General features: G+C 43.1%; 3 protein-coding genes across 9 annotated transcripts in view; all 3 read left to right on the top strand.

The window, feature by feature from the left end:
• Positions 1-69: 69 nt before the first annotated feature.
• Positions 70-10734, top strand: larp4ab (La ribonucleoprotein 4Ab). Its single transcript, XM_076111066.1, has 15 exons — positions 70-459; positions 2116-2254; positions 2357-2594; positions 2814-2950; positions 3902-4005; positions 4228-4338; positions 4627-4680; positions 5396-5608; positions 5721-5821; positions 5964-6167; positions 6488-6536; positions 6663-6827; positions 6936-7090; positions 7177-7393; positions 8003-10734. The coding sequence occupies exons 1-15, from the start codon at positions 457-459 to the stop codon at positions 8357-8359; spliced, it is 2247 nt and encodes a 748-aa protein (XP_075967181.1). The 5' UTR covers positions 70-456; the 3' UTR covers positions 8360-10734.
• Positions 10735-11022: 288 nt separating this feature from the next.
• atf7b (activating transcription factor 7b) lies at positions 11023-20091 on the top strand. Of its 4 annotated transcripts, none has more exons than XM_076111067.1 (12): positions 11023-11320; positions 12366-12427; positions 13252-13348; positions 13539-13666; positions 13788-13913; positions 14330-14487; positions 15795-15888; positions 16012-16131; positions 16336-16485; positions 17104-17292; positions 17407-17512; positions 18217-20091. In XM_076111067.1, exons 1-12 carry the CDS (start codon positions 11194-11196, stop codon positions 18450-18452), a joined length of 1593 nt encoding a protein of 530 aa, XP_075967182.1. In that variant the 5' UTR covers positions 11023-11193; the 3' UTR covers positions 18453-20091. The 4 variants fall into 4 exon arrangements, with proteins under 4 accessions (XP_075967182.1, XP_075967185.1, XP_075967183.1 ...); XM_076111070.1 differs by having other exon boundaries at positions 18190-18328; XM_076111068.1 differs by having other exon boundaries at positions 11024-11320; positions 16363-16485.
• A 944-nt stretch (positions 20092-21035) lies between these two features.
• The window catches only part of dip2bb (disco-interacting protein 2 homolog Bb), a 35887-nt gene continuing 31911 nt past the window's right edge, over positions 21036-25011 (top strand). For all 4 annotated transcript variants that reach the window (XM_076110416.1, XM_076110415.1, XM_076110413.1 and 1 more), the window contains exon 1: positions 21036-21168. In XM_076110416.1, coding sequence (XP_075966531.1) covers positions 21084-21168 — 85 coding nt within the window. In that variant the 5' untranslated portion in view covers positions 21036-21083. The remainder of the gene's footprint in view (positions 21169-25011) is intronic.

Raw genomic sequence — 25011 nt, 5'->3', positions numbered from 1 at the left:
TAAGGCAGGTCTCGTAAATGCATCGCCTCGCTCGTCCTCTCTCAGGGTCACCGTCGGGCGGTGCTGGTATTAGCGTCGCTGTTGCCGGGCGGAGTGCAGCGTGTTGGGACAGACGGTGCAGAGGACGCAGCTGTCACGTGCTAGACGAGCGGTGCCTCGACGAGAAGGAAATTCAGTTTAAAATACCACATGTCGTGTGATGGGAAACGCTTTCTTTAAAAACGTAAATCAGCTAAAACAGTCGTTAGTGTTATAAACTAGGGAGCTTTCAAAGTTGTCGTGCGCACTGACGCACGTTCGGCCGTTTGAATAACGATACCGGGGAGACTATAAATACGTGCGCACGGTGTTTGGTAAGCGGTAAAGCCTTCGATACGAATCAAACCAACGGGGCAATTTGAAATCTGCCGGAGAACTGAAAGGAGGACGTAAGAAGAAGGACGGAATCGAAGCAGCATGGTGAGTTTTTGGGGCCTGGAGGAGGTGCACGCTTTAGCTAGCACGCGACAACCTGTTTGCGTCCTTCCAGTGAGACTCGTGTCGTCGGTAGCTCGACCGTTGTAGTAACTTTATACTTTAGCTGCTAATTAACGGTCATACTCCCGAAACACGACTTTTATTATTCGCACGGACAACTCGCGATGCGTTTCTGTCAACCTGTCAGACTAACGAGGTTACGAGTGTAAAGTGAGGCCGGTTCTAACTGGTCTGCTAGTAAACTTAAGCTAGTTAGCTAAAGGCAGGTATTTAGGGAGTCACAACATGGTTGACGGTGAAACACCCAATAACGTTACCCCGTCAACACGTGTTAGAATACAACGAAGTGGAGAACACCTTCACATATCGCTTCATGACACATCGCGCTACATGTGTAGTTTAATGCATTTACGGTTCACACATAGCGACCACAAAAAAGTGATTTGTGTTAAATGTTAGCCGATGCAGCACCGTGTGGCTAACGGTGAATAGCTATCGAGGAGTTCCGTGATAAAGGTCATGGCAATACGCTGCGGAGACGGCAACCTTGAGATGGGAACGGTGTGGGGGTGATTTGGTAATCAATTAACAACAAACGCTGCTTATCTAGGATTGGTTTTTGTTTCGTGTCGTCTGTAAAGATTCTGAACATCGTCACATATGGTTGTGTGGGCACCACGTGCTCTTTCTTCCCGGAGCAACGCTACTTTGCTTCCCTGCAAAACCTCCACAGCGCTGCTGACTTGTAATATGAACTCTGTGTATATGAGACTGGTGAGAATTAACTGTTGTGAGAGGGTCGCATAATGGTTTTGCATAGATGACTGAAGCGCACTCGAGGTTCAGCGGTGGGTGACAGGTCTACATGCCCGGTTCAAGTTACGCTGGAGCTCAGAGAGGTGTGGTAACACGTGACCGCTCGAGAGGCGGAGTCAGAGGGATAAGGAAGCCAATGATGCTATCAGATGTGTGTGAAGGAGAAGAGATGCGGGCTCTCAAACTGGTTTACGAGGTCTCTGATCAACTGTAATATTGGCTATGGAGGAAGGGAGTCTGTTCTGAATGTTTTTATGTATATATTGTTTTAAAGGTAACACTACCTGAGGTCATGAAAAGCATGCACATATGAGAGGATTCAAAGGGGAGTCGGTTGCCAGGCTGGCAACCAGGCATAATCTTTTGTTTGCCCAAACTGAACATATGGTTGCCATTTTGCACATTCTTTTGTGATGTTGACAGGATAATTGAACGTTTCACCCAACAGTCAAACAACTTAATTTGTTTCACCATTGTCTCTAAAAACAGAAGCCTGTGTGTGCGAGCGCGCACACACACACATACATGAGTAAAAGCACCAATGCGTATGCAGTGTTGTCTAGTTCTGGCTGTAACAGCAATATTTAAATATCACTAATGCAAGAAATATTAATTATGTATTTAGTTTAGGCTGCACATTCTGATGTTTGCTGTCCCTTTTTATATGTTAAGTGCTTGTAATCTCACTTTTTTCAAAATCAAGATTATCAAAACATTGCTTCCTGCTCTAACTGTACTTGTGTGTTTCATGTAGCGTACTGCTGTGTAAGGTGTACCCAACATATTTTCTGTAACTTGGTGTTTATTCTTCTAATCATGCAGGTTACTACAAAGGGAGCGGGTCTGAACCCCAATGCTAAAGTGTGGCAGGAGATCCCTGCCCACCAGAATGGCATCCCGGAGGAGACTGAGGACTCTCCTTGTCTAGTAACCTGCCCTCCTCCCGATGAGACGACCGACGGTAAGAGCTTAGTGGTGCAACTAAGATAAAGCATGACAGCGTTTGTTTAAAGCGTAAGATGCTGTTGTCTAAACATGATCTCCTCTATCTTAATTTACTCAGATGGTCCGTCTTCAGGAGGAAAAGGATGCGATGCTGAGTACCCTGACAGCACTGCTGACTATGCCTCTGTACCCACAGAGGGCGTTGTAAATGGCACGGACCAGCCTGACGTGGGGTATTTAGTCTTTGACCCTCAATGCGAATCAGCCATAGATGCTGATGCTTCTGAAGAGCAACCAATGTCTGAGGAGAGCCTCAGGGAGTCTTTGAAGAAACAGCTCGAGTTCTGCTTTTCTAGGTTAGTAGGTTTTTTTTATATCACACATTGCAACTGTTTCCAGCTGTAAGAACAACATCAGTAATGAATAATTGAATTGCCTTGAGATGTTTTTCATAACTGCAAAGAACTAGCTATTGCCAGTAGTTTATCATTGGTCCAACAGCCATTGATTAAATTTAATTCTTCAATCATTTTGACTGATGTTCATTTGTCCGATGTTGTTTTGGGTGTTTGCAGAGAGAACCTATCTAAGGACCTGTACCTGATATCCCAGATGGACAGTGATCAGTTTGTTCCCATCTGGACCATTGCTTGCATGGAGGACATCAAATCCCTTACCACTGATGTGACCCTCATCCTGGATGTACTGCGAGGTACCAGTGCTGCTTTTCTGCCTGCATTTGGGACAAATGGTCGCACATTCACTGACATTTACTTTACAGACAGAATATATATATATATGGTCTGAACTTGAATTAGCTTGAATCGTTTTTGGAGCATGATATACAGAAGACGTGGCTCACACACCTTCCTTGTCGATAAAAGTTGCAGATTGCTTGATGGATGGATGTCCTGATATAATTGGGTGAAATTGGTTGGTACTAGCTTACTTAAGCATGATTGAAGAAATAGATTTTTTTTGTAATTATTTTCGCATATAGTGTTAAATAGGTGCACAATAGGATCTGGGATGTGATCTAAAAGGGTTAAAAGGGCTTTTCTTTTTTTCTCCATCTCGACTTCAACTAAGAGTAAAATACACTGAACTACATTTCAAACTGCAAAAGCTAAACACATAATATGCAAGGCTATTGTTTAGAGCAGTCACCTAGTAAATCACAACAAAGGAGATGGTGTAAGGATCCTCCAGAGTCACCAGTAACTACTAAATGCATTGTCACTGCTAAGATCCCCACAACATGATGTTGACACCACAGTGAGTTTCTGCTGATGGGTGGTGGTTTTCTTTGTCATGTCTGCGGCTTCTCTGCATGTTCTTTCCTGTGATGATTACCACTTCTGCAAACTGTTTTCCCAAGGTGAAAATCCTAAAGGGTGTTTGCAACTTACAACTCAATAATTGTTTTACATTTATGCTTTTTATCATAGTTCTCCTAAACGGGGTTTGGTTGTGTTGATAAGGACGCTGAGAGAACTTGTCAGAATGTGTTTGTAGTTGACATGACGTAAACCAAATTAAAAATAAAGATGCTGTAGATACAAGCATGCAAATCCTCTAACGGCACACTGTTTAAGTGTCTTAGGGTTCATCACGTAACTTCCAGATGGTGAAAACACTTGTATTGAGGTTGTCTTTGTTACAGCTTCGCCGATGGTGCAAGTTGATGAAGCTGGAGAGAAGGTTCGGCCAAACCACAGTCGCTGCATTATCATTCTGAGAGAGGTGCCAGAGACGACACCAATTGAGGTAAAGAGGGTTCTACACTGCACGCTAAGAACAGTCCTCCACATCATCCACCTATCCCACATAGCTATCCCACAAGAATTCAGTTAAAGACGCCTGCCTCACTGCACTTTGACTTTGTTGTAGCTCATTGACAAGTTATAATCACAGAGGCTGCAGGGAGATGTTGTGAGTTTAGTGTTGTTGGGTGAAGTGTGTAATATGTGCCTTGCATCTCTTTCACAGGAAGTGGAGGCTCTTTTTAAGAGTGAAAACTGTCCAAAAGTGTTAAGTGCTGAGTTTGCACACAACAGCAACTGGTACATAACATTTCAGTCTGATATGGATGCACAGCAGGTACGTCTCCACATTAATGAACACGGGGCTTATTTCTGGCTTAAATTTTTTGGTTGAATCTTATTTTATTTGAATTAGTATGCCATATAAAAGTGTCTGTTAGCAAAGGTAACTGCTCATTAGAAGTAGGCTGTGTTTTGCTCTACTTCCATTTGTCTTTGAAACCAAAGGTGACTCCATGGTGCGGGCTCAATATTTGAATTAGATAATTCTTGATTACAGGAGTCTGTTCACTTTGTAAGATGCAAAACAATATTGTGAATATTTGGTTTGCTGTTTTGTCCGTAGGCCTACAGATACCTGAGAGAGGAGGTGAAAACCTTCCAGGGAAAACCAATCATGGTGAGTTCTGTGGCTGTAATGCATAACCAATAATTTACTTTATTTAGTTTTTATTTCAGGCTGGATCACTTCTTATTTGTTCTATTTTAGACGGTAGTATGAGACCCAGCAAGTCTTGTTACACAAGAGTAGTTGTTATCAGTGGTCACGTCACTACTCTTTGCCTAAGCCGTGGCCTCAGGACTGACCTTGGGATATGTGTGCACACAAACTTGATAAGCAAGGAAGTGTTGCACACCGATATCTCCAGACACTTTGATACCCCTCCTTATAACAATGTGGCATTTCAGGTATCTAATGCATCCTTTTTCAGCTGGACTTTGAGTTGACCTTGTTTTATAAAACACACGAGGCTGTGACGTTAACGGTCCTGTCTAAACCCCAGTGATGATCAGTATCGCGCTTGGAAGGACCCATATGCACTGTGGCTGGCTGGGAGGAACTTATCATCTGTGGCTCTTTATCAATCTGCTGTATCTCTGCTTCTACACACTACCTCTACTCATCCTCTTTAACTCCCCCCTCACTTCCTCTCCCTCCCCCCTTCTTTCCCCTAGTCAGTACAGTGCTGTATGGCCTAATGACCGTGAGATTATGAGATCTGAGGGGACTAAATAACGATGGACAGATCTACAATGCTACTCGTCACAGTCCCATCTTCACTCTGAGCAAGCACAGCTAATTGTCTTCTTTCTTCCTCTCTCCCTCCCCACAGGCCCGCATTAAGGCCATTAACACGTTCTTTGGTAAGAACAGCTTCCGCAGTGTGGACTCGAGTGTGTACACTCAGCATGCCCAGCCACAGGCTCAATATAGCTCCCCAGTCTACATGCAGCAGGCGTACAGCCCTCAGCAGCAGTACCCTGTGTACCCCGTGGTGTCTTCCTCCTGGAACCCTGCCGTCGTCCCTTACTTTGAAACACCACTGGTGAGAACCTGAATGTTATCTTGACATTTTTTTTTTTTTACATATGTATTGTTCAGAGCATGAGAGACAATGTTACGAAGCTTATGGTCAAATTTGTATTTACCACTACCAGGCACCTTTTCCGCATAGCGGTTTCATGAATGGTTACAGCAGTCCTGAGAACTACGAAGCAAACGCAAGCATCAACACCAATCGGCCCATGAGCAGGAACCGGTAGGTGCAAGTCGCGATGACATAACTCTTCATGAAACATTTGAGGACATGTGTGAAGGATATTAAGTATTGCCTAAAGTATCAAATAATGCTTATTCATGGTAGTAAGAAATGTTTTTTTTTTATATTTGTGTCTGCCCAGAAACCATGTTAAGGGTCACCCAAGGCCTGGAGACGTGCCTTCCTCTTCTCTGGTTTCGGGGCCCATGATGGACGGCCTGTCTGCTCCCTCGAGTCCACGGCCCCTCCAGACATCAGGGATGGCAACTGGCACCACTTCGGCAACAGAGTTTCTCCCACAGGCCACCGTACCCAGTGGGTATCTGAGCGGGGCTGCAAGGGGCAGGTGAGAGAATATCATCCTGCTTATTAACACTGTGGAGATGAAGATTTACAACCAAAATGTAACCGACTAATACGCAACGAGGCGTGTGTTTTGTGTTGTGAATAATCTTCAGTTTGTGTACCTTGTCAGTTTGCTTTCTGTTCGCCTCTCAAAAGTTATATTGTCTAAATTTGAAATTGTTAGCACAGACACAGCTAAGAAATCAAACATATTTTTGCCTTTCATGATCCGTTCCAGGAAAATGTTACCTATTGCCTTCTTTGTTGTTTTATTTACGTATGAAAAACCTTCTAATGTGAAATGATCTGTCTTCATTGTAGGAGAGGAAGCTACAGAGGCATGAGGAGGAGAAGAGAAGAGGAATATACGGTCAGCATATTTCCTCTGTCATCCTGGTGTTATCTTGTCAAAAAGTTGTCTGTTATTATGGTTTTCTTTGGCAAGCTTCAGTGTTATTTTTCTTACATTTGACTTAAACTGTGCTTAACATTACAGAGGCCTGTTCCTCTAATGGAGGCCAAGGTAGCTCCTCCACCAAAGTTTGACCTGGCAGCTTCCAATTTCCCTCCTCTGCCGGGATCTGTGGTCAGTATGCTGGGAGAACCCATGCCAGAGATGCGCCTTTCTGATGTTGTGCGTGGCCTGAAGGTGACTAACAAGGTAAATATCTTGTCCTCTTTGATACCTTTTACTCTGGAGACTCGTGTAAGCAGCATTTAAGTCCCAGTTGTTTGAATGCACATCATTTTCAATTCTTGATTATTTCAGCCTGTAAACCAAGAGGTCAACGGGACCCGACAAACAAACGTCTCTGAAGATGCTGTAAGCAAACCAAGTGCTGTGACCCTGGTTGCTAAACCTGCTCCTGTGACACCACTCACAGTGGCACCACCACCACCACCACCACCACCACCAGTCTTAAGGTAAAGTTTTAATCAAGTTAATCAAATATCTGTGAATAGAAAGGGCATGAACATAGAAAATAACCTATCTTTTACTTTTGTTTTAGTGTTTCCCCTGCGGTAAAGGAAGAGGATAAAGCTGAACCTTCGATTCCAAAAGAAACAATCTCCACGTTCTCGCAGGCTGCCTCCCCAACAGCCTCCCCAACAGCCTCTAAACCTGCTGCCTCCCCAACAGCCTCTAAACCTGCTCCCTCCGCCTGCAGCCAGTCTGTTTCTACTGAAGCACCTTCCTCATCCCCCCCATCTCCAACATCGGAGCTGGTAAGGCCTGCCTTCTTACAGCAACATCAGCTGATGGCTCCCTGTTGAATCATGGGTCATTCTGTAGAAGAAGCTGTTATGAGTTGTAGCCAGGTGTTCATATGTCAGTCTGTGGACAGATTGTGTCACTATGATAGCGTCACAACACTTTAAGATGTCAGGAAACTGTACATGTGTGTAGTTGAGGTCATGATGTAGGCAGAGTTTAAAGATGGCTTTGGTCCGAGCAAGAGCGCTGGAAGTGGGGAAGGAGCTGTTGTTGGTGAGCTTCCATCTCAAGATGGTCTCGAGCGTTTTGTAGCAAATGACATGCAGTCACAAAAATATTAATATAAAACTTTGTCCTTTTTGTGCAAGATGGCAGCTGTAGCTGGGATTCACAGCAGTTTCAATGGATTCAATAAAATGTTAGAGTAGTAAGTCAAATGTATAAAAGCACAAATTGCCACTGTAGCATAGCGCACTGATTTCAATGGTGATGTTGTGTTGAAGATGGATTATTGTATATTTTGGACAATATGGTCTTCAAGTGTTTTTTGTGTTTTATTACATGTGGGGAATTTATTTTATGTCTTGATTTTTAATTTCCTCCCATTCTTCTCTTACCAGGGGGCCAGAAAACTGAGCTATGCAGAGGTGTGCCAGCGGTTGGCCAAGGAGCCGGCCCAGCCGTCCGTCCCCTCCCCTCCGGCCTCCGCCGCTAGCCAGCCCCTGCAGGAGCTAAAGGTCAACAGGGGGGAGGAGCCTCGGCCCAACGGCAGGCGCACCGCAGAGAAACCCGGCGACAGCCGCCCGCCCCGTCAACCATTACGCTTCTTCAGAGGGGCCAATGGCCAAGTCCGACCCGGAGCACTGAAGACTCGGGAGCATCCGAGAGGCCTGAATACCGGCAAACCGTTCTCCCCACACCGGGGAGCCAGACGCAGCGGCAAAGAACAGAACATTCCCCCTGGATCTCCAAAATAACTAAAGAACAAGGAACCTACAAAACATGAACTAAAACAATATTTATGTAAATATATAATATATGTAAATAGACAGATGAATATATTTCATTTGACAGACTTTTTCCAAGAATCTTAATATTGTTGCAGACCTGAAGTTATTTTTGAGGAAGATGCATATCGTCTGCTGACAGAATTGATAAAACATACTTTGCTTAAAGTAATATCACCACGACGTTCCCAAAAGATGGCTCCATGAACGAGCTACATCTGTAATGGGTGCGTTTGATATGGTGAGAGAGCGAAAGAGGGATGTTGTTACTTTTAAATATAAGGTAGACTAAACCCTCAACTTACTTTTAAATATAAGGTAGACTAAACCCTCAACATCCAAAATGATGAATGAGGCACATTTTGTTTGTTTGAGTGGTTATTGTTGGCATGTGATTCATCTAGAGTGAAATCAAGGATGTCTGTTATTATGTAAGATACGGAAGGTGTTGAATCCATGGCGGAACAATGGAAACAGTGGAGTGTTTGATTAACAACAGAAGCTTTGAACTAGGAGTGGCTATATTTCAAGGCCTAACATTATGTAGAAACTGTCTACAAGAGATCCGGAGGAATACGAAATATAATTCAGAACATTGTGTAATGATTATAATCCTTCAGTGTTTTTGCAGTAGTCCTCTTTGTGATGCAGATATTAGATTGATAACTAGTAACGTTTGAAATAAGCCCTGCATACTTACTGGAGTAGATCGGCTTTTTTTTTTTTTCCCTACAGGATTGTATCAGGGATTTAACTCCTGTGCTCATCTGTATATCTTGTAAAAAAATATATAGCATGAAAACTCATGAGAATAGTAGTTGTCAGCCAAATAACCTGCTGTTGCTGAGGGTTATCGGGCTGGAGCAGGAGCAGAAACACTGTCTCCACGTTGTGTCAGATGTCACTGCTGGTGTCTGTGTGTGCGTCTCACAGAGCAGGATTACAGGGTTTGACGGCTAATTTTGGTTCCAGACCCGGCTTCTGGTGTGGATTATTCCGTATTTTCAGTTTCAGGAAATGTTTCTAGAGAGTAAGCTGCCTTTGCTTAGTGACTAGCATGTGAACTGCTAAAACATATTGGATGATCTGAGGGACCTCAGGAGGAGAAATTCGATTTTATTCAGAAAAATTGAAATTTGTGGCCTCTTCTTGATTAACGTAGCTATTTGGTTGATGGTTGATGTCATGGCCAGTGTCTAAACTTGAGTGACATTGATTCGGGCATCATCTCTTGATTGGATACATAATAAGCTTCAGACGACTGTAGTCCCTTTTGGCTTAAAACCACTTTTGAGCTTGATCTCGTAAATGTCCATATGTAGCTGTAGCTTTCCTTGAGCGTGTGTATATACAGATTTATATTTGATCTTGGTTGTTAATGTTCTCGTTTTTCCTGCTGGAGACGAGTTTCATTTTCTATAATTGTGTCTTTCTTCTCATGGTATTCAATGTTTGTGTAATATTAGTAAATAAGTGTGTAGACTGATCTGAGAAAAGATGCTTGGGTTATTGACAACTGAATCAGCCACTCGTGGCTCGACAGTGAGCAGAACAAGACTGGATTTTTAGTGGCGGGAGTTGAAACGATCTATCCTTAAATCTCCAGGCTTTTAATCGTAAGAGAAGTTAGAAATGGAAAGGAGTTTCACAGAAAGGCTCAACTTGAGCTTATATGCGTTTCATTTGAGTGTTTTTGATTTCATCAGATTAGTCTGTTGTTGCAAATGAGAATTAACAAAAGATGAGTGAAGCGAAAGAATTGTAGGTTTTCAGGATTAGGGGGATAAAACATTTTATCTTAGATAAATGTCTTCTGCTTGTAGGGACTCGACTACAGGGTTCTGTGTCTTGTAATCAGTAGTTGTCTCCCCGTGTATACTGTATTTTGTTTGTATAAGAGAGATTGCATCGGCTTCAGACTGCATGGAACTATTCTCTCAAACCAAACCTCCGGTGCCTTAACTCATTTCAGTAAAAAAAGTGCAAGAATTGTGAGCACATCAATTTGTCACACTAAACATGGCCGGTTGATTGGTTGTCAAAATCCAACGTTATCAGTCTTTGACACTCTGAGACACTGGATCCGACTCAATGCAGACCTCAATTCATTGTAGGTTGCAGGGCTGGTGGGAGTGGAGCTTAATGCGTGTTGCACATGCTTGTCTGTTCTGTGTCTGATACGTTTCATTTTCTTAGCTTGTCAATGCAATGTCAGTCTTGTATCAGAATCCTGCGTTTAACTCACAATCAAACATGATTGCAGTTTTCAGCCAAATACACTGGTTTTATTAAGTTGTTATGTGATTGCTGAGCCTGAGGTATAAAAATAAAAAAATATTTTTAAACTGCTGTGTCTTGTACTTTATGTGTGTGTGTGTGTGTGTGTGTGTGTGTGTGTGTGTGTGCGCGTGCACTACATGTTATTGCAGCTGATCCAATTGCAGCTTCACATACAGCAGATGTGAATATGGTAAAATCTCATGTCCAGTGACTTTTCTTTTATTTAAACCTGGAATTTGGTCAATCAAGCAAAACGGACAGAAGGACAGCGACATACATGAGAAATACCAATGTCCTGCCACACTAGAACGGATTTGTTAACCACCCGGAAGTCAACATTATGTAACCGTTGTATGCACATTTGGCTTGCTCAGGAGATGACGCGTGTCAGCAACATACCGGAGAGGAATACCATTGTATTGATATGAAGTAAAGATGATATGTTAACGGAGGACGTGTGAAGATTCAGTAAAGTTTACCGGCATCACGTTCACGTCCCCCACGACGTCAAACCTTGTTGCGTAATGTTAAGACCGTATTCCAGCTCTCGCGGTGTTGCTAATGGAAGTGTCAGTGTCAACAACGGCCAGCCATCGGTACAGCAGCACTACCCGGAGCAGGGAGGGGGGAGTCCAGAGGCTATCACGTCGGGTGAGTTCACTCACATTTAGGAGCATCTAACGTAAAAAATGTGATGTTTTGGGAAGTAAATCCAGTCAATGTCTATGAAATGTGATGTTTTAATGCGATCGTATGTTAGCTTTCTTTAGCATTAGCGTGCTAACGTTTAGCTAACCCCACTAACTTGGCCGTCCACACTAAAGGTAACGCTAAGCTAAGCGAAGCTTCGATTAGCAGTTAGCATTAGCTTAGCTAGCGGTGTTGTGACTGGTAGCTGCGCTACAATGTTAGCTTTGTGAGGCGTATCCGGTCGTCCTTGTTATCTGTTGTTAGTTTTCATAATGTTAGCTTCCAGGTCCGGTGTAATGACACGGCTGTCAGGTTTCGGAAACACAACATGTTGGTGTGGTTAGATATTAGGTTATGCTAGTTTTAAGGCCCATCTCTGATGATTCAGAGCTAGCCTAATAATTGACACATTGGTTTAACCTGTCCACAGTAACAAGGAACATAGCCGAACGACCTCGAGTGATAGCCAGCTAGGTTACATGGTAGCTCGACTCTGCTGCCTCATCGTTCCCGTCAAACGCTAGTCTCCGATTGACCGAAGCAAATGTTCCACACAAGCCAACAGACTTGGCCTGTTTACCTCCTAACCAGTTGTCACCAGGAGGTTTTTTCAAACGTTACATTATTGGTGACAGGTGCGCACATGCAATTAATGGCGCTGAACTGATTGTATTTATTATTAGTAGGTGCATGGTAGTTATAGCACCATTGGCTGATGCTGGAGGTTGATACATTGTCAAGGTAAAACACATGCTATCATACACAAATAATAAACAGTGACGTTTGAGTATTTATGGTCAGCCAGTTGCTTCTGGGTTATGATCGTCCATGGTCTCAAGCCAGTATTAAATACATAAATAAATAAATATTAAATAATCAGTTACACTATTAGAAGCATTCAGCCAATACCAGTAATATATTGTGTCTAAGGTACTTGAGAATCAGCCCTTTGCTTGCCTCCAATACAGCCGTTAACAAATTGCTGTTTTTTTGCTCTATTTTGCAGAACATTTGTCTGAGATGGGGGATGATCGACCCTTTGTATGCACTGCCCCTGGATGTGGGCAGGTATGATTGGAGAATGCTTTAATTCATATGCACATCTCTATAACACCCTCTTTCACTCTCTTTACATTTGACACCTCTGATCATCCAGCCCAGCAATCTGAAACAAATCTTCACCTCTTTCTTATTATTACATGAGCTCGCTGCAATTTAGCTTGTTTTGATCTTGTTTTGTTTTTTTACTATGTCTCTTGTTTGCACTATCCACTAGGCTGCTGTAATCCTGTAAACTAATAAAGGATTGTCTTATCTTATCTTAAAGGTGGATTCTGCGATTCTAATCCAATACACGTTTTGTCAAATTCAGTGTATATCCATGGTGTGCTAGCTGTCTGTTCTGTGTGTGGGCGTGCTGGAAAAAAAAATCCTGTGTTCATACACAGCCTACTGTAAATGGGGAAACAAACGAAGTGTCTCGGACCGAACCACACAACACTATTCCAGAGAGTACAGGAGACAGGCCATGGATGTAAGAAAGGCAGTGGGAGCAAGAGGGATGGTAAATCTGGCACATGCTAACATTCTGAAGCAGCACTGTCAGGAGAGGTGTATTTGTTTTGGTGTTGATTTCAAATATCACATATTTGATTTTCAAATACCAGCAATCTTTCTCCAGAATCACAGACTCCACCTTGAAGGTACTGTACAAATGGCAAAAAGAGTAGACAATTATCAAGCCCTACCTCACAGTGGACCATCTGTGTTATTATTTATCTCACATCTATAATTGCTTTTTATTTTAATTCTTTGTCATTTGCTGGCAGTGCAGTAGACGCACTGATGCTACACCTTGTATTCTTTCTTATATGCTGTGTTATGTTTTGCAGAGATTCACAAATGAAGACCACCTGTCGGTCCACAAGCACAAGCATGAAATGACATTAAAATTTGGTCCTGCCAGAACGGACTCTGTTATCATTGCAGGTAATGGCATTACCATTTACATTAGTATCTGTTAAATGAAGCTGAGCTAAAGATGTATCAAATTGTCAATGCTCTGAACACCTGTATTGATATACTACTGGGATGTCTTTTTGGGAAAGAGATACTTCTGTCCCGTTACCCTCTCGACTAACATACTACATGTTTTGGGTTTTGTTGGGTGTTTTTGCAGACCAGACACCCACACCCACACGTTTCCTGAAGAACTGTGAAGAGGTTGGGTTATTCAATGAGCTCGCCGGCTCCTTTGAACATGAGTTTACCAAAGCACACGAGGACGACCAGAGGACGAAACACCCGGTGAGTAAAGGGATGAATGAACACATTGAATAAATGGCACACTGCTGGTTTCCCTCAGGTTATTAGATGAAAGTGATATCACCATTTTAAAAGGTATGTTCATCTTCTGCTCTCTGCTCAGGCTGCACCTTTACAAACACCGTCTGAAGTCAAAGTTGAAGATGAGGGTCCTTTGCAAGTGGATTCTTCCTCTCCCGGAAGTCCAGATTCCTCTTCCAGCATGTCAGACAACAGCAGAGACTCGAGGGTGAGAGGATCCAAACAGTCACACAATAACAAGCTAACTGCTCCATGCAGCAACAGACCAGCAATTTTGTCAGTTGAGTATGTTGGCTTTGAAGAGAGCAATATAAAGGCCTTTGTTCCCTGACAGAAAGGGCTATCTGATGGCAAGGTAGATCGGGGAAAATATAATAAAATGAATGTACATTTAAACTGTTTTCAATGTTCATTCAGCTACTGCTAGCATTCACGTCATTCATAAACGTTTTGATAACGACTGATTGGGCGCTTCTATTCGGAAGAGTCTGGAAAAGAGCGCAGACGGATTCGACCTTAAATACTTTCCACTTGAACATCAATGATTGGTTTCCTGTTCGTGCAGACAAAACACATTTATGAATGGAGAATATATTTTATTATCATTGTTTGATTTGTCAACAGGAGATTCACACGCAGCCTGTGGTAAGCTCTGCCCCTACTCCAACCATTGTGCGCCCAGGTTCTCTTCCCCTTCACCTGAGCAATGAAGCACTTCACCCAACTCTGCCATCGCCAACATCTGTCATCACGCAAACGCCGCCCTCCAACAGACAGCTCAGGTAAACGAGAGTGTGCTCCTGTTGTTTGCATTACTTGAGGTCTGGGGCTGTTTTTCATATTCTGGGAAAATGTCCGTCTTTTGGAGTCTGTCAATATTAACTTGGTGCGAAAATGTAGCTCTGAATAAGTTCAGTCTTCTGTAAGAATTATTATTGTCTTATGTCGAATAGGGCTGAAACAATTTCTCGAGAAAGACAAATAACAATTGCTTGAAATTTAAATTCCTTGCATCAAGACAATGTTTGCGGTGCTGCTAATCAACAGTGCAAATATTTTTTCTTTTATATCGGTGTTAATTTATCAACAAAACAACTCCTTGTTGAAATCGGCAGGAGGAGAGCTAGTAACGTGACTATGCAGCCGGTGGGTAGCACGGTCTTGCTCGGCTAAATGACAACTTATCGGCTAATGTTGATGCGGTTGCACCGAGTTACGGTATGATGCGTTAGTTCTCTATTCGGTAAATTATCACATTATCATGATGAAAACGAGAAACTTGCGCTGGCTTTAGCACCTCAATACAATCTAATATTTTGTGAGCTTACATGTTGTGTTACATGTATACTCACTGTATTGGCCGTTGGTTGTTTTTAATACATTTTCAGGTTGTTTTTTTATTCTGTTTTTGCATTATGTTTTTGCATTATGTTTTCGAGTTGTTCATACGTCTGTCCATCCAACTGTCTGTCCCATTCTTGTGAACATCATATCTCAGGATCGCTTGGAGGGAATTTCTTTAAATTTGGCACAAACGTCCACTTAGACTCAAGTATGAACTGATCTGAATTTGGTGGTTAAAGGTCAAACACGTTTTTGTCCAAAACATTGATATGCTACTCATGAAAATTTCACACACATTTCTAATTGGATAACATGATGCCAGGCAGTTATTCTAGTTTTGACATGTTTTGATTTTCTCTTTCTCAATATTGATTTTCTGTTTGAAGTTTTATTTATTTATTTCTCCACCGTCTTCTGCTTCCTGATCTAACAACGCAGGTGAAGTAGGTGTGTGTGGACGCTAACAGTCCTCTACAGCTCCATATTGCTGTGATTCTACAGATACTCCCTAAATTATGTCTACTTTTAAGAGATCAAAGCAAATCCTTCTGAAGACGATACCTCGCCCACATATTCTCCAACCGCCGTTTCATTGGGACTTGAGAGCCTAGGTACAGTTAACACTTAGAGAGAGTGTCGGCTGGCAAAATAAAATACTTTTTCAACCTGGTTCTCAATCTGTATGTTGTCAACGGGCACAGAATGGAGGATCAGCCATTTACAAGTATCTGATTTTTGTCAACAGCTCCCCAACAAGCGCTTATCCACTGGTGAGGCTTCCTAATGGGCAGACCGTCCCCCTCCTGCCCAGTCCTGTGCAGATGACCTCAGTTATATCTGTAAGTCATTTTCAAAACATGAAAAAAAAGGTATAACAAACAATACTTTTGTTATTTTTCTTTAAACTTATTCCATCTGTTTCTCTCTCTCTCTCTCTCTTGTGTGTTTGTTGTAATGTGGAGCTTGCGAGGCCAGCGAACTCGGTGCCCAACATCCCTGGGATTCCAGGACCTCCAGTGGGCGGAGCCAGCAGTGGGTCCTCCTCCCCGTCTGGGTACAGTCTGCACTCTGAGACCAAGATGGTAAGGTGATCAGTCAAACTGGCATCATTTTGAGGGTTAGGGTTCATTTCTATAAAGATTTTTTTATGCATTTGTAAAATAGCTTCTATAGTCAAAGTGTGCTGTATAATGTGATGAAACTTGTGTCACTGTTTTAACAGTTCTTTTGGTGACCTTGAAGGTAAATTACTTAGACAGAGTGTTGTTGTTTGTGTGTCTTTGTAGCGGCTAAAAGCAGCTCTATCTCATCAGGGCCCAGGAGCACAAGATGGAGCCGGTGGGGGGTCCGGATCCATCCCTGCTGTGCCCCAGCGACCCGAACAGAGCCAACAACCCACTCAAAACTCTGATGCACCATCACCTGCGCAACCCCAGGTAATACACACTATACTAGCACTTTACTTCTCGTTAGCAAAGTGCAAGTACCTCTGCAGGGTAATTCATAACAGGAATACCTGTATCTGGTTGCAAACTTGTTTTGTTGTCTCTTTAAACTGCAGTTTACGTTTCATGTTCCTCAGAACAGAAACTCTGTCTTGCTGTGTGTTTAGCTCCGTTAGCTCTATTAAGCTAGTGAAGTGAAGTGGATGATCGTGTTGTTACTACAAAATCTTTACTTGACACAGTGACAGTGTTTTTTTTGATTATGTCAACCACTTGAGGAGACCGGACAGGCAGTTGAATCCATGCGAAGCCTGATTCAGATAACTAGATGGTGTAACTGGTGGACTGCTTGTAGTTCAATGCTCTTCATCCCCAGACAAACATCATCTAAACAATTGCTCCAGTGCAGTGGCGCTTCCTGAAACAGTGGTCAGTGTTGCCGGCTAGTTGGTTTCACTTTCACCCCAATATAGCCTGTAAGTGTTGAATTAAATAACCGTCAATCAAAGCTCATCTTTGGGAAAGAAAGAGACACAGTACAAGATGAGGAGACGAAGAGAACCAAACGGAGGACATACATGCAACCTAAAAGTATTCCTCTTTCCCAAGGTGTCCCCCGCTCAGCCAACAGGAGGCCGGCGGCGGCGAGCTTCGGAGATGGACCCTGACGAGAGGAGGGAGCGTTTCCTGGAGAGAAACCGGGCGGCCGCCTCTCGCTGCAGGCAAAAACGAAAGCTGTGGGTTAACTCTTTGGAGAAGAAGGCGGATGATCTTGTCAACATGAATGTGTCCCTGAGTGTGAGTGTTCCATTTCCCCCTCACTCCTGGGTTGTAACGGTAATTTAATAATTCACACATATTTTGTCATGCTGGGATATGATTTGGGTTCTGTATGCTTTGTGTTGCCATCAGGGTGAAGTAAGCCTACTGAGGAACGAGGTGGCTCAGCTGAAGCAGCTCCTCCTGGCCCACAAAGACTGCCCGGTCACTGTTATGCAGAAGAAGGCAGCTTTCTTAGGTAACCATTGAGCGGAAATGCCTCCGATACGGCATAAAAACGCTGGATCAGGTATCTGCGAGTATGCGAGACTATGCACCGATATCACAAGATAAGAAAGAAGTGAGATGGCTCCCTCTGTAGCTACTTCCATCATTAACTCCGGAAAAAACTTCTCTCTGCATTTGAAATCGACGACGGGAGTAGCTAACGAGTGAGCCATCTCGCTTCTTCCTCATCTCTGTTGAGAGTTGCACGTGCACAGTACTAATCAGGCAGGTGATAGGGGATAATGTAATGTTAGCCAGAGCTAGCAAAATGTCAGCGATTTGGCAATAGTTTACACTGGAAAATAACTAGATGATAAGAGAAAGTTCTACGGCATTCACTCTGTTTGTATTTCCTCATGTCTTACAAAGGATTTAACCTGGTCCAGGCCATACAACATTGGAAGCAATGTATACACACACACACACACGCGTGCGTGTACAACTTTTAACACACTGTTATGGGATCAGTACTCGGTATTAGCAGATACACAAATCCAGATATCGGAATCGGTAGCAGGAAGGGAAAAAAGGTATTCCAACATCTCTACTGACCAACGAGCCTGCTGCACTGTATCACTTCTTCTGTCAGAACCCATCTATCATCTCATCCATCTAATGTATTCTCTTTACTCGCTCACCTCTCTTAAGGGTGAATGTTTCTTTCTCCGTCTCTAGCTGCAGGAGGAGAGGAAACCTCCAGAGATACTTCCATTGAACCCATAGGCTCCCCGGCGGCCGTTATACAGCACGGGCCGTCACCGCCCGCCTCGGCCTGCAGTCCGGGGGCCACCATTAACGGGCTGAGCGTCCGCGCCGCAGAGGCGGTGGCCATGTCGGTTTTGGCAGGCATGGGATCGGGCCAGCCAGGAGGGGTTGTAATGGCGACGCAGTCACAGTCAGCCCCCAGATGATGTGCTGACGCAGGTAGCCAGTATGAACTCAAGTGGCCTTTTGAAAGGCCGGACCGGTGCGAAGCGCTTTGAAAAGAGGGACCCGCCCTCAAACCCCACCCCAGACTCGGATGCTGTCATCCCCTCACAGCCAGTGGTAGTCACACAAAGACACGGCGCCGTGCCTCCGTCTACGCTCCGGTCCCAGCTGTTCAGAGACGCTTCACCACTTTTTGTCTGTAAATATGAAAACACGTCGGACACTCGCTCTGCAGGGTTTGGGGTCATTTCTTGTTCAGTCGTGACATTTGGAAAAAAAAAAAAGTTTTAGATTGGGATGAAAATTATGACTTTTAATGTCAAGTTCATCGGTTTATTTTCATTTCACTTGCAACATCAGTCCCACACGCTGGCTGTGATGAGGTCGTTTGCTTTCCAGGCTGACGATTGTACTTGTATTTTTCATTTGTATGAAAAAGATTTTTTTTATGCCTGATTCTGGTCGTCGACATAATGTTTGCAGAAGCAGTGAAAGTACGGTGAGAGATTGGCTGGCTGATTTCAGTAAATGGCAGCCTGGAAAGTTTTTCTTATGTTTACTTTTCAACCTGTCCTTTTAGTTTTCTGTGCGTGTTTCTCTTTTGAGTTGATTCTACTGAAATACACACGATGGTTTTGTCAAACCAAATCATCGATGTGGACACAGTTTACCCCGTGAGTGTGTGCCTGACTTTTTACCACCAATTTTAACCCATTTGGAATGGATGTCATTACATTAGTCGTGTATGTATCGAACCCTATTGACTGCATGGATTACTGGAGGCTGAAGGATACCACTGTTTGTTTGTGCTTCGTCATACTGTCACTGTTTATAGATCTGCTTTTCTTCTGTTTTAAAACATGAAATTCCTGATGCAAAAATGTTCCTTGTTTTTTAAGGATTCCATCCTCAGTCCTAATGTGACACTCTTGAAATGGTTAGCTTTAGAAGGCCTTCAAATGATAATCAGAAATATTAGATTTTAAATCACTTACCCCGGCATTTCAGTTGAGGAAATAGTAGTGCAATATATTTTTCTATTGATTATCAATGTTCTTGCGTTTATTTGTCGTGTGAAGCCCAGCCGTCTATTTCAGTTGAAAGCTAAAGTTATGAGGCGAATGAATGAGATTAGGGATTAGTGCACATCAGTAGAGAAGGTGCTTTCCAACATTTGAAAAGCTGTCTTGTATCATGAAGTATACCCAAATAGTTGTGCAAGGTGCTTCTTTTGAAATTCAAGTTTTGAAATGCAAATTTTATACCGCCGTGTACTTCCAAGACTATCATGGTTTATTTCCCCTCACACACTGTGTGTATGTTTTTTATTTTTAATAACGTCATTGTTTCGACAGATGCTTATCTTTCTCTGAGGGCATGTCAGGCTTTTTTTTCCATCATGTGATTAGAATGTACCTTTATTTTTGTTAAAGAGCATAGATGTCTTTTATGTGTTAACGCAGGTTGAAGCACATAATAAAATGTCTGATATCTGTATGGAGAGAGTTTGTCAAATACTCAGGCTTCAAGATGGAAAAAAATACTTGTGTATAGTCTCAACTAATGAATAAGTTGTCTCGGGCAAATAATGAAATAAATTAATGAAACAAAAAAACCTCAGCATGTTTCCACCTATCCTCACTTTGTGCCTCTCACTTATCAGCGTTACACTCAAGTCACAGAGCTATGGATCCGTTTAATGGGACCGCAATTCATTTGATCAATTAGACTTGTATCTACACTGTTATGACAAAAGGCGTAATGTGAAAATTGCTCTGTGGAGTGTTTCTTCCATCTCATTGTTTTGGTTTTACGTCAACAACCTAACTGTTCTGACTCATTCTCACCGCTCGCATTGTGTCATTTTTAGGCCATAGACTTTTACAACCATCTGGTCCAAAACAATGTTAAGTCTGCTGCACCATAGGCCTCTTTCACAGAAAACAACAAACATTTTGGCTGGTGTAAATAATAAAATTAATTCCATTTCCCTGCTTATTATTTTTAATGCTGGCTCACGGTCACTCTCACTGGGACAGAACAGAACCACCATTAGTGTTATTAGTAACACCTGTGCCTGTCCTGTGTGAGAGGTTTATTTTGAACATAGGACATATTACATTATTGTTAATATGTATATATGTATGTTAAAAAAATCTAGTATTTTTATCTTTTTTTGTCCAACTGAATATTGCTCATCCAGATGATGAAAATGACATCCACGACAGAGGTTTGTGGACATTTTTCGGGAAATCGGATGAGCCGTTAGCGGTGTGACTCCGGTGTAAGGGTTATTAATGAGAGGCATACACTGGGGCTAGCTCCCACCTGAGCGGAGGGTGGCAGCTTCTCCTCCCAGCTGTAGAAAGTTAACACGACAGCAGAGGGAGCACATAGTCTGCTTTCTCCGGCCCGGGTCACGTGACTGACAGACTCCTCTGGCGAGTTGTTCCCATCTCCCACAGTCATGGCGGTGACGGGGAGTCGCGAAGATGGAGTAAACGCCACCACTGCTGCGTCCTGATTAGTTGGTCCACATAGTTTCATGCCGGACTGTACCTGCCGTCATCCGAGATATCGCGAACGTCCCGCAGGCTGCTTTGCTTCCAACGATGGCCGACCGCGGCGTCGATCTGTCGGCTCTGCCTAAAGAGGTCAGGGACCAGCTGGCGGAGTTGGACCTGGAGCTATCCGAAGGTGAGCTTTTACATACAGCGGCTTTACTAGTTTAAGCTGCCGCGGCAATCCGTGCAAACGGCCGTTTAAGTGTAGATCGTGAGCGTGTTTACGTGCTTCAGCCACAAAACAGTCGTCCCGTGTCTGCTGAGTGAGACTCGGTGCTGCTGCAGTGGATCCGAGCACGACTCCAACAAACGATACAAACACACTGACCTCCTTTTTTTTCAAGCTATTATTTCTCCATCAACTCTCCTTGTTGATTTCATTGTACATAGCGTCATTTATTTGCATAGATTGCAACACAATAGGAACAAATGTGTTTGTGTTAGTAATATATCATGTTCTAGGCTCCCCCCCCCTTCTGTTCTTGTTTTGATCCACATTATATGCCTACAAACATGTCATACATTGCTTATCCTCACAGCTATATAAGCATATACACTCCTGTCGGGGAAAATGGGTCAAGTTTGTCTTCCCGGAGGCTCTGTGTGTGTGTGTGTGTGTGTGTGTGTGTGTGTGTGTGCGCGTGTATGTGTGTGTGTGCAGCCTCAGACTTTGGTGGACACTAAATGATGCTGTGGCCCCTCCAACACGCAGAGCCTGAACTCTGAAGCTGCAGCAGATATAGGATTGTTATTTCTTTGATAAGAATGACTGTGGGAAATGGGGAATATGGCTGTTATGCAAGTCTCCTCCTCACACTGTGAATCACAGAGCAGCAGCTTGATTGGTGCTGTGCGGCTCTCAGGTGCCCCAGGGGGTGGATGAGTAATGTTGTGTTTCTCATGGAGAGCCAAGGGAGGGGAGGGAGGGGGGGTGGGGGGGTGTGCTTGAGTCTCCTCTCCCACCAGACACTCACAGATACCTGGAACTGGCCTTTCCCATTCAGAAGAACTGAGGTGGAAGCCATCATTACTGTGCACTTTTTCCAACTTATTGTATTCATTTTAGTTGTAGTAACAGAGATCAGAACAATTTCTCTCATTCATCAAAATGCAAGAAATCTTTCCGGGCATGTGTTTAAAGATTTGATTTGACAAAACTAGCTGGCAGTCTTTCCGCACAACCGGCTGTGGATCTCAATGATTTTCCCAGTCACTTGTTCCCCTTTTAATATCTTAAAGTTCAACCAAGCTCAGGCCCTTAGTGTGTTTTGTGTATATAGACTCATTTCTTTAATAGCTGCTTGTCGTTCGTAGGTATCAGTTTGCCCAGACAGCATGTCTATGCTTTGACCTGAGCTACTGTAGAGTTCAGCGTGTGTTCTGGTTAATAATAGACACCAATTAACTATGTGGTAATGAGGCTGGATAATGGAGGAGGGGATGTTCACCCGGTGTTCAACTGACTTAACATGGGTGAGAGGCTGTGGATGCTGGGGAATCACTATGTAATCAAGTGAAGAATATGTACTGGGAAACAGTTCTGTACGATAGCAACAAGATTTGTCCGACAGCACTTTACTCAATTATGTGTCAAAGATGTTAACCAGGTTTAGTAACGGATTCATTAACCTGCTGTGGATTGTTGTTTGAGCGCTGGGGTACGATTGCAAAAGCTCTTGTATAGAAACTTCTTGTAAGTTCACAATATTGAAAACTAATATCATTGTTCGTCAATATCAATATTTAAACTTTTTTTACATTCAATTTGTAGAACTTATGGGTTATTAACTGGATATTAGAGCTGAGGCTTTTGCCTATTTGCATTATCAGTAAATTATTTCTAAAGATGTTAAAAATGTTCATCACAAGGTGTCGTCTTCAAATAGCTTGTCCCTCTAACATTCCAAAACAAAAATATATTGAGTTTACAGGGATACAGATCAGAGATGATTACTTGATTTGTAAAGATGTATGACGATTGGTTTCAACACTACTGCTAAGGAGAAACCTTTCGTCAAATCAAGTCAAGTCTTGAAGTAATTATTATTAATTAATATAATTATTGTTTTCTCGATTTAATCGATGAGTTGTTTGGTCTATAAATTGATTGAAAAATGTCGATCAGTGTCTCCGTAAGCCCAAGACGATGTCCTCGAATGGCTTGTTTTGTCCACAACTCAAAGAGATTCGGTTTACTGTCTTGAAGGAGTCAAGAAACCAGAAAATATTCACATTTAAAAGCTGGAATTAGAGAATTGTGACCTTGTAATTCTTTTCATATCTCCATCAGATGTCAAGGTAATAGAATTGACTAGATTCAGGATTGAGTTCCTCCTCTTCTAGTTACAGTCTTCAAGGTTTCTGCTGTGTAGCAGCTTTGAGACAGCTGCTGCTTTGCTCCGGTCAGAAGGTCTGACTGGAGCAGTGAGTACAGTCAGAGCCACCTGTGACGGTCTTTAGTGTTTTAGGTGAGAGTGTGATGAAGTGACACACCCAGAGGGGCCGACCTTCTTCCGATGGCTCCATCATTTGTAACTTTAGATCAGAAGCGACACTTTCGCCAATAAAAAGGCCTGGTGCTGTCCAGATGCCCCGCTCCTGTACCCGCGTCTCCTAGCCTGATAAAGTGCGTTCGCCGTCTGCTCACCGCTGACGGGACGAGCCGAGCAGCAGCTGGTCGCTCCAAAGAGTCTGAAACCTTCTCATGGATATCTTTTACATGGCAACAATCACCCCATTGTTGTCGCGATGCATGGGACTCCCCTAGCAACAAACTGAGGAGAGTATGCATCAGCAGTTTTTTTTTCACAGTAGTTCCACCTACTTTAACCTCCGTCACTGTAAGGACACAAAGAAAGCCATTGAGGGGATCAAAGACTTGGTGATTGAGCCGGACTGGAATTTGGAGCACTGAACAACAACTGTTTAAGATGCACAGCTTGGGAGTGTGTGGGCATTGTAATGTCTGCAGCTCCTGTATTTATATTGAGTGTGTGACCATGAGCAGAGATGATTTGCTTTGTACCGATGCTGCTCACAGAAGACAACAGGCAGCGTGTGGCATCGAGTACCAAAAGTCTGCATTAAAAATATGGTCAGATGGGTAATCTTGTTCACTTATTGTTTAGTCAGATACTGATTTGAATCATAATCTTGCCATTTTTAGACAGTATTTTACTCTGGCAGGTCTGCTTGTGTTTAGACAGCATTCAACATAAATGAGAGATCTGCCATCTGCGTCTTGTAGATATAAGGTAGCAGCTACCGACCACATACATGCACGCACATTCTTCGTAGATGCTTTACTTTCTACTTTTATCTCACAATCATTGTGACAAAAGATAAAATAGTTGCCACTGCACTAATTTAAACAACCTAAACCTACCAACAACACGGTTCCAACAACACGGTTCCACCACCGGTTTTCGGTCTGAAGCCTGAGAGTCTACAGACACGCTAGCAGCTCTGTGAGGCTGTATTTAGGCACATTGGTGCTTTGAGCTTAATGTCAAAGTCTAAATGTTTACGATGTTTACCTTAGTATAGTGTGTTAGCGCGCTCACATTTGCTAAATAGCATTAAACACAGAGTAGAGTGGAGGCTGATGGGAATGTCAATAAATTGTGAGCGCGAGAGAGCAAGCCAGAGGATCACCAAAGTTACTACAATTCATTCTGACGTGAATGACTGTACCAACATGGAATGGCAATCCATCCAATAGTAGTCGACAGCAAGGCTGGCATTGCTGTCTCTAGAGCCATGCCGCTAGCATGGCTAAAGCGTATTGGTGTTGAAATTCGGATGTCCTATCGGCACTAGTTTTGATACATTTAAAAACGATGCACAGCCCTACTGCTAATGGTGCGTGCCATCGACACAGTCCCTACAAATGACTCCTAAATGTATGACATGTCCAGTAAAGCAGAAAGGTCTGCACAGATTGCACAGCTTCATGTAGTCACTTTCTGTTCTCTGT

This window comes from Anarhichas minor, unplaced genomic scaffold, assembly GCF_050575085.1.
Source record: "Anarhichas minor isolate MPS153535 unplaced genomic scaffold, ASM5057508v1 ptg000043l, whole genome shotgun sequence".
Taxonomy (NCBI): domain Eukaryota; kingdom Metazoa; phylum Chordata; class Actinopteri; order Perciformes; family Anarhichadidae; genus Anarhichas; species Anarhichas minor.
Note: the sequence above shows the minus strand (reverse complement) of the source record. Positions and strands in the feature narration are given on the sequence as shown.